This window comes from Capra hircus, chromosome 27, assembly GCF_001704415.2.
Source record: "Capra hircus breed San Clemente chromosome 27, ASM170441v1, whole genome shotgun sequence".
Taxonomy (NCBI): domain Eukaryota; kingdom Metazoa; phylum Chordata; class Mammalia; order Artiodactyla; family Bovidae; genus Capra; species Capra hircus.
The window spans coordinates 8,479,888-8,492,931 of NC_030834.1; the positions used below are offsets into that span (position 1 = coordinate 8,479,888).

Consider the following 13,044-nt stretch of genomic DNA (forward strand, 5'->3'; position numbering starts at 1 on the left):
ATTGAAAGCCCCCTAAGAGCCCACATGCCCTGGGACCAGCCCTGACCTGCAGGGCAGGCAGAGGAGAAATCCAGCAAGAAAAGCCTTCAGAATGGCACCAAAATTCCCCTGGGTGTCCTAGAGGCCCCACTGGACCATTCTGTCTGTTTATGAAAACGTGCATTGCGAGGAATCCTGAGCCTTGAAAGTGCAGGAATTCATTCGGTCCAGACTGGGGCTCAACAGATGCACGTCGAGATCGTGGCAAGGCCCTCAGGGACACATGCTTCCTCAGGGCGGCAGATGCCGAGGTCACAGGCCCACCGATCCAGCCACGATCCCTGCAGACCAAGGGCCCGCCCGGGAGCAAAAGGACAGTGGGAGTCAGGGCTCCCCAAGTAGCGCTAGTGGTAAGGAACCCACCTGCCAGCGCAGGAGACGGAAGAGATCTGGGTTCCATCCCTGGGTGGGGAAGATCCCCTGGAGGAGGAGATGGCAATCCACTCCGGAGTTCTTGCCTGGGAAATCCCTCGGACAGAGGAGCCTGGCGGGCTGCTGCCCACAGGGTCGCTGAGAGTTGAACGTGACTGAAGCGACTCAGCACACGTGCACGCAGACAAGAAACAGACAGTGTCCCCTGGGACGCCTTACTCGCTGGTCACCAGACCCGTCCCTAAAGCCGACATTCACGAGTGAAAGCTTCAGGAGTGAGGTGGAGGCATCTTTTGACTGTGACGGCTCCAAGGCCAGAAGCAGACACTTCCAGCACCCCCACCCAGGGCACTCTCCCAAGTGGCTTCTATCAAGTCCCCACACGGCTGTGGTTAAGCCTCGGTCACAGAGTCACCTTATATGCTTAGTTGTTTTTTATTTTCCAACAGCTCTGAGATATCATTCACACACCATTCAACTCATCCATGGAAACCACACACGCTGATGGTCTGGGGCACATTCAGAGTAACGTGGCCAAAGTCACAGTCGGTTTCAGAGCGCGCTCACCAGGGCCTCCCTGGTGGTCCAGTGGCTGGGACTTGGTGCTCGTGGTGCAGGGGGCCAGGGTTCGGCCCCCGGTCGAGGGTCTAGACCCCACATGCCGCAACTAACAGCTTTATGTGCTGCAACTAAAGGTCCTGCGTGCCACACCAAGACCGAAGATCTCAGTGCCGCAACTCAGACCCAGCAACTTCACTCAGTTCAGGTCAGGTCAGTCGCTCAGTCGTGTCTGACTTTGCGACCCCAAGGACTTCAGGACGCCAGGCCTCCCTGTCCATTACCAACTCCCGGAGTTTACTCAAGTGACCTCCCTTTCACTTTTCACTTTCATGCACTGGAGAAGGAAATGGCAACCCACTCCAGTGTTCTTGCCTGGAGAATCCCAGGGACGGGGGAGCCTGGTGGGCTGCCGTCTATGGGGTCACACAGAGTCGGACACGACTGAAATGACTTAGCAGCAGCAGCATGTCCATTGAGTTGGTGATGCCATCCAACCATCTCATCCTCTGTTGTCCCCTTCTCCTCCCGCCTTCAATCTTTCCCATATCAGGGTCTTTTCCAAGGAGTCAGTTCTTCGCATAAGGTGGCGAAAGTATTGGAGCTTCAGCTTCAGCATCAGTCCTTCCAATGAATATTCAGGACTGATTTCCTTTAGGATGGACTGGTTGGATCTCCTCGAAGTCCAAGGGACTAATTAGTTAATTATTTTAAAAGAGAACATACTCATCATCTCCCAAAGAAATCCCCACCCCCAGGCCTAGATGAGCACACGTCTACATGCTGCCTCTACAGATTTATCCACCTGGATACTTCACCTAAAGAGGATCGTACAAGACATGCCTTTTCGTGATGGCCCCCCACCCGGCAGTATTTCGAAGGCTCACCCTCTGGCGGCCCACGCCTGCTCTGAGCCACGCTCCCCAGCATTGCCCACAGCAGCAGGTGCTGACAGCTGGGCTCTGCCACTTCGTCCACCTACTGTGCCGTTAGAACCCCGATCTCTGGCCAGGATTCGGAGGTGCCCTTGAAGAAGAGCTGACCTCTTTGAAAAACTGGCAGTCCTGCTGCTCTTGAACCCACCAGGACAGCTGGATGAGCGACCTTGGATGGGCGTCCAGCTAGCACTGCTCAAGAGTTAGGGTGTGTGTCAAGAGGCCACGATTTGTTGCATTGACAAACAACCAGACTGCGTTACATGAGACTTTCCACCCTCTGCATCGTGAACTTCCCGAATCCCCTGCACTCAAAGTGATTCGAACCTGCTTTCAAGTTTCACTTCCCGTTAGGGTTCAGACTCATTTTTTGCCCAGTTCTCTGGTAATTCCACCAACAGCCATTCCGATACATGTCTAGAAGCTTGTTTGCAGGTGGGCAGGATCGCACAGAAACCCGAGCTCCAGCAATGAGAGGAGACAGACGGCCATGCTGCAGAGGGAGGTCAGGCTGCCAGGAGTGTCTGCTGAGCGCGTGATGTTGAGATGGATGGTTGTTTTAAGCAACTGTACTGCAACTCATGGTTTGTTACCGCAGGACGTCTCCTCGAGTTTAAAAATCTGCACCTAGTTTAATATACACGACAGTGCATTCATTTTCTATCACTGCTACAAGAAACTGCCACTAGCTCGCTGGCTTTAAACACCACCAATTTACTTCCCAATGGTTCTGGAGGTTCAGAAGTCTGGCGAGGGTCTCATGGGACTGAAATCAAGCTGTTGGCGGGCCATGTCCTCTTCAGAGGCCCTAGGGAAGAATGCCCTTCATGTCTGCCCTAGAACCTAGGGTCTGCCTATAACCTGTGGCCCACAGCCCCTTCCTCCAGCTCCAAGCCAGCAGTGACCAGCCCAGCCTTTGCTGGTGCACTGCTGACACCGACTCTCCAGTCTCCCTCGTCACTTTCAGTGACCCCTGTGGTTACACTGAGTCCACCCAGATCGTCCAGGATGAGCTTCCCAACTAAGGTCAGCTGATTAGCAACGCTGATTCCCTCTGCAGCTCAACCTAACACCTTCACAGGCTCAGGGGGTTAGGAGGCAGACATCTTGGGAGGGGTCACTATTCTCCTGTGCACCAACAGTACGCTTCCTTCATGAAGATGACGGACAGGGCTTCTCTGGTGGACCAGCAGTTAAGGAGCTGCCTTGCAATGTAGGGGACACCAGGCTCGATCCCTGGTCCTGGAAGATCCCACATGCTGTGGAGCAACTAAGCCCATGCACCGCAACTACTGGGCCTGTGCTCTAGAGCCCACGAGGCGCCATTACTGAAGCCCATGTGCCCAGAGCCTGCGCCCCGCAACAAGAGAAGCTGCCGCAGCGAGAAGCCCAGGCACCGCAATGAAGGGCAGCCCGTGAGAAGCCCAGGCACCGCAATGAAGGGCAGCCCGCGAGGAGCCCAGGCACTGCAATGAAGGGCAGCCCGCGAGGAGCCCAGGCACCGCAATGAAGAGCAGCCCGCGAGGAGCCCAGGCACCGCAATGAAGGGCAGCCCGCGAGGAGCCCAGGCACCGCAAGGAAGGGCAGCCCGCGAGGAGCCCAGGCACCGCAATGAAGGGCAGCCCGCGAGGAGCCCAGGCACCGCAATGAAGGGCAGCCCTCGAGGAGCCCAGGCACCGCAATGAAAGGCAGCCCGCGAGGAGCCCAGGCACCGCAATGAAGGGCAGCCCGCGAGGAGCCCAGGCACCGCAATGAAGGGCAGCCCTCGAGAAGCCCAGGCACCGCAATGAAGGGCAGCCCTCGAGAAGCCCAGGCACCGCAAGGAAGGGCAGCCCGCGAGAAGCCCAGGCACCGCAATGAAGGGCAGCCCGCGAGGAGCCCAGGCACCGCAATGAAGGGCAGCCCGCGAGGAGCCCAGGCACCGCAATGAAGGGCAGCCCTCGAGGAGCCCAGGCACCGCAATGAAGGGCAGCCCACGAGGAGCCCAGGCACCGCAATGAAGGGCAGCCCACGAGGAGCCCAGGCACCGCAATGAAGGGCAGCCCTCGAGGAGCCCAGGCACCGCAATGAAGGGCAGCCCTCGAGGAGCCCAGGCACCGCAATGAAGGGCAGCCCGCGAGGAGACCAGGCACCGCAATGAAGGGCAGCCCTCGAGGAGCCCAGGCACCGCAATGAAAGGCAGCCCGCGAGGAGCCCAGGCACCGCAATGAAGGGCAGCCCGCGAGGAGCCCAGGCACCGCAATGAAGGGCAGCCCTCGAGGAGCCCAGGCACCGCAATGAAGGGCAGCCCTCGAGGAGCCCAGGCACCGCAATGAAGGGCAGCCCGCACTTGCTGCAACAAGAGAAAAGGCCGAGCAGCAGCGAAGACACTGCACAGCCAAAATAAGTAAGAAAATATGTGAATCTTAAAAACATGAGATAAATCAAACCCAAAGGGTAGACATTACATGCCTTAGGAAATATTTTATAGAGTCCGCCTGCATATACACTGGGTGACTGCAGATAGCTGTGATTTCCTGCCCAATACAAACACCGGAGCTCACACACAGCCGCCACCTGGCCCATCCCAGAATCCACTAATCGACCCTGACACTGGAGATTGATATTAAAGACTAAAGAACAGTCAAACTCAACCTAGAGAGTGAATTTCGTGACGCGAACACAGAACACACCACGGGGTTAAGTGGGCACAGGCCCCAACACTGAGTGGGCATCTCAGCATGGTCCTGCGGTGCCAGGAAAAACCCTGCCTTCCCAGGCCTGAGGGTCCCACACAGCCACCTCTTACCCTGAGATCCTCCAGGAAGGACTCTAAAACATTCCCATCTTTCCATGATTAATCTTTCACTTGAAACAGAAACCCAGGTAGACGGACCTTCTGTGGCTAAACACATACGTTCTCTGGAAAGCAAAATTCAATTAATCATGAACAGACTGTGAAGATGATTTTGAAACTCTGGGGGTGTCTGTCCCTAGGCGGCAATGACATGCAGGGTATGGATGACTAACTCTATCTGGCCTGGAATCTCCCAGTCTTGGCTCAGTTCTCTGGAATCCCAGACTTGGCCCGAACCATCTCAGTACCCAACTCCTAGGAAGTTGGGACAAAATTTAAAAGTGGTGTATCTGGAGAAAATAGAGAAAGGGGCCCAGGATGGTGTCTCCATCGAAGGCAGCTGATTACAAAGGTCCTTCAAGTCTCTGCGATCTTTTTGCCTTTTGTGTACACACGTGAGTGTACTCTGAAGTGGGGGCAGCTTGGGGGGACAGGCTCCCCCAGACTCCTGGGACCCCTGGACGGCACTACAGGAGAAGCGAGCTGAAGGCCAGCCTCTGAAGGAGCCGCCGGCCTCCCTGGCGGCCTTTTTCTAATGGCTGGGGGGCCACGAACAGGGAGCCAAGGGGTCTGTCCACACCCTTGGGTCACGAAGCCACCTCCTATTACCAAGGCAACCACTCAACAGGCCTCTGTGGTCTAAGAGGGGGGCTGGAAACACCTTCCGTGTTCCTTCTCGGATCCTCCCTCCCAGATGAGTGTTTCGGGAAGGAGGGCCCAGAGTCAGAAGGCTGAGGTCAGCCGGCTGACTCTGCCCACTCCCTTTATTTCCAGACCCACCCACAGGAGCTCGGGAGGAAGCAGGTCAGATCACCGATGATCCCTCACGCCTCACCTGGTTAATGTGTGACCTCAACCTCATCACCTAAGCCTCTAGGTCTTTATCCACAAGATGGGGGTGACCATACCCCTTCTGGCGCTATTGGTTAAATGAGACAGAGCGTGGGGCTCTCGGGGGCTTGGAGCGCGTTCCTCCTTCCTCTCCCCACACCACCTGCCGCCTCTGCCTCTCCGCACTGCACGCAGCCCACGCTCCGTGCCAAGGCCCTTCAGGCACGTCCAGCTCTGCACGACCCCATAGACTGCAGCCTGCCAGGCTCCTCTGCCCACGGGATTCTCCAGGCAGGGATATCCCACCTCCCATCAAATCCTGCCTGCGGATCCTCCTATCACACCCAAGCACGCAGGAGGCGGTGTGGGTAAGGCACCCATCACGCCTGGCAATGACACCCTCGCTAAACAAGAGCTGTGACGATTTCTGCACAATCTGGTGCTCGTATTTACACCTGTTTGATATGTTCCTGAGTAGCCATTTCACTCCCTCGACTAGAGCGTGAGCATAGTAAGTCAGGATCGTCAAAAAGATGGACCCCTGATGGCTCAGGCCTGTGCTCAAAGCCTGTAAGATTTGAAGACACAGACAGGTTGCAGCGAGCGTAGTATCGCCCAGTGAGGGGACAGGGAGAGCTGGCCCTACTTCTCGAGCGGTGACCAGTGTGTCCACAGGGATCAGGCAGCACTTTCCAGCGCGTGGAGGATGTGACAGTAGCAAGGCGCCCTGGGGCGTCTCACTCGTCTAAGACCCAGGATGCCAGTGCTTATGTCTGCAAGGCGCTCTGGAGGCTTTTGGCCCAGACAGGCTGACAGCAGAAGGGATCAGTATCTTAGCTTCTTCCAAATCTACGTGGGAGGCTGTGGCACAAAGCCCCAAAGCTGCCCACACCAGAGCCGGGACCCAAGCCCGGCTCTGTGTGATGCAAGCTCTCAGTCCTGGAAGAGGTTGCAGCTGAGGTCACTGAGGTCACCTCGTCTTCTCCTTCTCCCTTTGTGTCGAACAAAACATCCTATTGAAAATGCCAGCCCTTCTAGACAGTACTTGGGCTGAAGATTTAAGAGAGTATCTACACAGCAGGGACTGTCGAAGCCCACACTTCGACAAAACACTCAGGGAGGTGGGTGGGGTCATTTGTTCCACTGCCCTTCCTCCCTCCGAAACTCATTCTCAGGGTCTCTGCTTAGCAAGGAAGACCTACATATTCAGTAATCCAAAGCGGGGATTCTCACTATAGTGCTTCCAAACAGTTTAGACTGACGGTGGACAAAACTCAGCCTTCCCGGGGGTGTCCTTGACCTTGGATCTCCACCTTGGAGAAGCCACAAGCCAGTGGACGAGGCACGAGGCTGGGATTCAAAGAGGAACAGGTTCAGACGATTCTGGCTCCTTTACCTACTAGGAGGGTTCAGCCTCTCTGGGAAGGGGTTAACCTCTCTACACTTCAGTTTCCTCGGATACGAAATGCAAGTAAGAACAACAGTACTCCTGCTGGGGGCTGCCTTGCGGACTGGAGACAAAGTAGGCGAAACGTCTCACCCACGCGGTGTGCTCTCCACAAACGTGGGTCTGATCATTAGGTGTCTCTCTTCCAAATGAGGGTGCCAATGCTTGGGCTCTCATGTGACTCCTCCTCTGAGGAAGCAGAAATATTCCCTCTTATGGACAAGGCACATGGAGTGTTAGGAAAACGTGTGGCTGTCACGTCCAGTAGAATCCGTGACTCCGCCCGACTGGAGTTACATATCTGCCCCTCTCTCCTGGGTGCCTTCTTCCAGAGGCTTGGTAGGCAAGGGGGTCTCCCAGAGAACCCACCGCTCATGTTCTGATTGTAGACACTGATGAAAAACCCTCCCCTGAGTACCCAGATCAGCCCAGGGATTTCCCTGACGGGGGAACAGCCTGGGAGGACCTGGAGCGCTTCCTGGACTGAGTCAGGTCACGGCCAAGTGCTCACCACACACCTGCGAACGCTGGACGCCTCCCCCCAGCCCTTCACGTCCACCCCACCCCTACCTCCTGCCGCTTGTTACCCTGAAAACAGCTCTTAAATCTGCCCACCTCCACAGCCATCAGCCCCATCCAATCTCACGCCTGGAGTACTCCAGAAACCTCATAAGTGGTCTCCCCAGTGGACAAGGCAGGGTGAGCAGGGTCCCAGTACCACACCCCAAGAGCTGACGGCTAATATCCAGGAATTTGGCGAGAAAGGTGATCAAGCCGCCAGTGGTTTGAAATAAGCCAGGTGGGAGTTGTTACCCGGTAGAAATCAGGATGTCTTTGGGGAGAGCTGACTGCCCCGCCCAGCACTGCCTGGGCCCCTTCCCATGTGTCCCCCCAACCCAAAGCAGGGCTCCCTGCAGCAGCACCCACCTTCTGCACATCAGCCTCCCTTGCACCCAGCTCCCCCGTCAGCCCACCCACTCACACCCAATGGCCAGGGTCCACCCTTAGCAGGGGCTCTGAACAGGCCGCCCCCTCAGCCTGGACCCTCTTCTCACCCTCCCCACCTGGCCAGCGCCCACCAACCCTCAGGTTGCTTGTTCCTCCCGCCTGGCAATGCCCCCCAGGGCAGCCTTCCCGACCCCCAGTGTAAGGTCTCAGAGCCCTGGGGTCCCTCTCCCAGGCTGTGATGACCATAGTTGGGACCTTACATTTATAATACTTCATTAGTGGTGCTTTCCTTTTTCCAAAAGGCCTTCATCAAACAGTGGCTGACTCTTGGGCACCCAAGAGTACAACAAACTCTATGTACAACATAGAGTTTCTGTGAGGGAACTGGAAGAGGCCCAAAGGCAGGCAGGGTCCGGGCTGATGGGAGCCCTCCTCCACAGACACATGGGCTGCGCGGAAAGCTGAGGAGCTCAGGGAGAACCAACCCCTGACTCCACCGGTGGGCCTCGCTGACTGACCTGCTGGAGCCCAAAGGGCAGAGGCAGGGAGGGCAGGGGCCCCAGACGGCAGGAGAGCTTGGCTTTCGGTTTGTTTTGTTAAATAAGGTTTTTGAACAGGAGAAGGAATTTGAAATAGAAGACACACACACACTCTCTCTCTCTCCGTACCCCAAGCCGAGAGAGCATACGGGGGCCCCCGGGGGTGGAGAGAGCAGACAGTGGCCCATCCTGACAGAACTCTCTCAAGGAAGCTGAGATGAGGCTGTAGTGGGACGCAGGCTGGAGCCGAGACTCTGAAGGCCCCGGCCCAGGTCTGTGTGGGGCTGAGCAAGGAGCTGAGCTCCGGGAGTTGGTGAGGGACAGGGAGGCCCGGCGTGCTGCAGTCCATGGGGTCACAAAGAGTCAGACACGGCTGAGCAACTGAACTGAACTGGGGAAGGAGCTAGCTCTTCCGTCCTGATGCCAGGGCTCTGCTGCACCCCCCTTCCCCCGCAGCCACAGGGTTTGCTGGCATCGGGAGTTTCCCTGGTGACTTTGAGTAACTACCACCTGCAAGACTGTCCTCTGGCCCCCACGTTCCTCTAGGGGTTGCTCCACCCACTGGGAGCTGCTCCACCCATTCAGAGCTCCATGTCTTTCAGCTGACAGGGGAGGCTGGGGGTCTGAGATGACCTCTGTTGTGACTGGCCGGAGGCCGGCATGACTCTCCCTGCTGGCTGCAGCCAGGCTCCTGGGAATCCACCATCTCTTCAAGTCCAGAAAGATGCTGGAGGCCCTTCATTAAAAAGTGGGTACCTTCCCTCAAGGGCTTCAGTGTGTCTGAATTTTGGGTTAAGAAGCTAGTATTAGCTATAGGGTAAGTGAGGGTTCCCCCGAGCAGAGGTCTCCAAACTGGGTATAGGCAGGGGTTACTCAAAACAGGAATCCAAAAAAAAAAAAAACCAGGAAATGAAGCTCTCCCGCTATTAACTGAGCAGCACCACGCTCAGCGTGTCCGTCAGGTTGCGCGCCACTTCTGACACTCGGGGGATCCCGAGGACAACGGGCTTTCCAACAGCAGGGGCGGACAGGGGCCGGTGGGGACAGGCCGGAGGCTCCGGGCGCCCCACTTACATAGAATTACGGACAGTATCATCCGATTTTGATATGTTCAGTTCAGCCACTCAGTCGTGCCCGACTCTTTGCAACCCCATGGACTGCAGCACGCCAGGGTTCCCTGTCCTTTACCAATTCCCAGAGTTTACTCAAAGTCATGTCCGTCGAGTCAGTGATGCCATCCAACCATCTCATCCTCTGGCGTCCCCTTCTCCTCCTGCCTTCAATCTTACCCAGAATAAGGGTCTTTTCCAATGAGTCAGTTCTTCGCATCAGGTGGCCAAAGTATTGGAATTTCACCTTCAGGATCCGTCCTTCCAATGAATATTCAGGACTGATCTCCTTTAGAATGGACCGGTTGGATCTTCTTGAAGTCCAAGAGTCTTCTCCAATACCCAGTCCAAAAACATCAGTTCTTTGGCGCTCAGCTTTCTTTATGGTCCAACTTTCACATCCATACATGGTTACTGGAAAAACCATAGCTTTGACTAGACGGACCTTTGTTGGCAAAGTAATGTCTCTGGTTTTGAATATGTTGTCTAGGTTGGTCGTAACTTTTCTTCCAAGGAGCAAGCATCTTTTAACATCATGGCTGCAATTACCATCTGCAGTGATTTTGAAGCCCCCCAAAGTAAAGTCTGACACTGTTTCCACTGTTTCCCCATCTATTTGCCATGAAGTGATGGGACCGGATGCCATGATCTTAGTTTTCTGAATGCTGAGCTTTAAGCCAACTTTTTCACTCTCCTCTTTCGCTTTCATCAAGAGGCTCTTTAGTTCTTCGCTCTCTGCCGTAAGGGTAGTGTCATCTGCATATCTGAGGTTACTGATTATTTCTCCCAGCAATCTTGATTCCAGCTTGTGATTCATCTAGCCCAGCATTTCTCATGATGTACTCTGCATAGAAGTTAAATAGGCATGGTGACAATATACAGCCTTGATATACTCCCTTCCCAATTTGGAAACAGTCTGTTGTTCCATGTCCAGTTCTAACTGTTGCTTCCTGACCTGCATACAGATTTCTCAGGAAGCAGGTTAGGTGGTCTGGTATTCCCATCTCTTTCAGAATTTTCCACAGTTTCTTGTGATCCACATAGTCAAAGGCTTTGGCATAGTCAATAAAGCAGAAGTAGATGTTTTTCTGGAACTCTCTTGCTTTTTTGATGATCCAGTGAATGTTGGCAACTTGATCTCAGGTTCCTCTGCCTTTTCTAAATCCAGCTTGAACATCTGCAAATTCATGGTTCATGTACTACTGAAGCCTGACTTGGAGGATTTTGAGCATTATTGTGCTAGCGTGTGAGATGAGTGTAATTGTGCAGTAGTTTGAACATTCTTTGGCATTGCCTTTCTTTGAGATTGGAATGAAAAGTGACCTTTTCCAGTCCTATGGCCACTGCTGAGTTTTCCAAATTTGCTGGCATATTGAGTACAGTACTTTAACAGCATCTTCTTTTAGGATCTGAAACAGCTCAACTGGAATTCCATTACCTCCACTAGCTTTGTTCATAGTGATGCTTCCTAAGGCCCACTTGACTTTGCATTCCAGGATTTTAATAAAAGGACTCTCATAAAATGGATGAGTGGCTTAAAGAGATTCTTGTGGAGAATTTCAGTGCATGTATCACCAGGACAAACAGGAATATGGAAGCCCTAATGCTTGTGGGGTGAAAATTTCACATGTCAAAGACATTAAGAAAACGATGAGGGTCTATGAGATGTAAAATCGGCCCAAAGAATTCAAATTATAAAGATTACTTGAAACGTGCATGTTCACCCACCATCCTCAACGATAATTCTCATTTTCACTTGCCTCTGTATAACTCTCGCTGTGAGGTATTACAAACAACACTGGGAAGACACCATAACTGCTAAGTATTTAAAATGGTTTTTAAATTAACTTTTAAAACATTTAAAAATGGTTTATTATTTTTACACTTAAGATTTTTCTAAAGTGTGAAAACATGTTTGCATGTTTCATAACATCTAATACATTAGTACACAATATATTCAGTTCAGTTCAGTTGCTCAGTTGTGTCCGACTCTTCGTGACCCCATGAAATGCAGCACGCCAGGCCTCCCGGTCCATTACCAGCTCCCGGAGTTCACCCAAACTCATGTCCATCGAGTCGGTGATGCCATCCAGCCATATCATCCTCTGTCATCCCCTTCTCCTCCTGCCCCCAATCCCTCCCAGCATCAGAGTCTTTTCCAATGAGTCAACTACACAATATACTAGTAGGTGATAATATTAGGTTAGCAAAGATATGTAATTTTAAAATATATATTTGAAGCTGAAAACTGATTTTTTTTTTTTTTTTTTTTTTTACTATTTATTTAGGTGACATAGTCAGTAAAGCTTGGAGACCACTAACCTAGTCAGCTTAGGGGACCTGAGGCTATCTTCCCAGGCCCTTTCTCTCCCAAGAAGCCCAGGGCCAAGGTGAGTCCCATTCACAGGGTGGGTAGGGGGTGAGACTTAGTCTGCACCCCCTAACCCTGCAGCCCCCCGGCTCCTCCCAGCAGCACAGAGCCTACCTGATTGTGCCATCGGATGACGTTCCCAAATCCCCCTGTCCCAAGCCGCTCTTTCATTTCCCAGGCCCCACATGTCTGGGTTGGCAGGGAAGGTGACCAGCTCATACTGAAGTCCTGCTAACGCTGCAAGCAATGTGGGGGGCGAGGGGGGGAACAAAAGGTGATGGTTAAGGAAAAGTGGGAAGATGGACAAGGTTAAGAGATGCCACAGCGCTTCGATGGGAAAGAAAAATCGTAACTGATTTTTCATCTCCGTACATAAAAGCAGGTGGCTGGGTCTGGTTTTCGTTTGGGCAGCAAAGTCCTGTCTTTCGCAGCCCCCCATCCACCTCACCCCGAAGCAGCAAGGGGTGGGTGGGGGTCCCGCCCAGGACAGGACGCCCCCGCACCCAGGACCTGCCAGGGGATCCCCGAGCTGCGCCCCCCCGCTGGCCCCGACTAATCACCGCCGCGTTCCGGGCCCCCGCCCGGCACCACCCCGCCGGGGCCTCCCAGCCCTCCCCGCCCGGGAAGCCCCGGATTCGGGGCCGGTCACTCGAGTCTCTGGGAGCCTCGGAGACGGGGGTGCGGGTGACAGCGGGGGCGCCCGCCCGAGGCACTCACCTGGCGGCGGGGCGCGGGCGCCGCCCCGAAGACATGAACGCGCGGGGCCCTCAGAGCCGCGAGACAGGCGCCAACTTCCTCAAACACTTCCTGCTCTGACGTCACGGGGCACGTGGGTCGCGGCCTTAAAGGGGCCGCCGGCCCAGACTTCCCCGCCCCTGCCCGGTGACCGACCCTGGGGAAAACGCCCCCGTGCGCTTTAGACGTGCGACTTGTACCTGAGCGCTTTCTGGGACGGGGAAGATGGGGATTTCCTCACCTGCCCCGCAGCCCCGCCCCGGGGTCAGCCTGACCAGGCTTCCTAGACTTTAAAGTAGGGGAATTTCCCGCTCCTCCCCCACT

General features: G+C 54.5%; 1 protein-coding gene across 3 annotated transcripts in view; it reads right to left on the bottom strand.

Moving 5' to 3' along the window:
* IKBKB (inhibitor of kappa light polypeptide gene enhancer in B-cells, kinase beta) overlaps nt 1-12,812 on the bottom strand; it is a 54,044-nt gene extending 41,232 nt beyond the window's left edge. Inside the window, exons 1-2 of one of the 3 annotated variants that reach the window (XM_018041970.1) lie at nt 12,703-12,812; nt 12,100-12,222 (exon numbers count right to left, since the gene is read on the bottom strand). In XM_018041970.1, the coding sequence (XP_017897459.1) occupies nt 12,100-12,204 (105 nt within the window). In that variant the 5' untranslated portion in view covers nt 12,205-12,222; nt 12,703-12,812. Of the gene's footprint in view, nt 1-12,099; nt 12,223-12,702 lie in introns of those variants that run through there. The other 2 variants (XM_018041971.1, XM_018041972.1) reach the window with 2 other exon arrangements.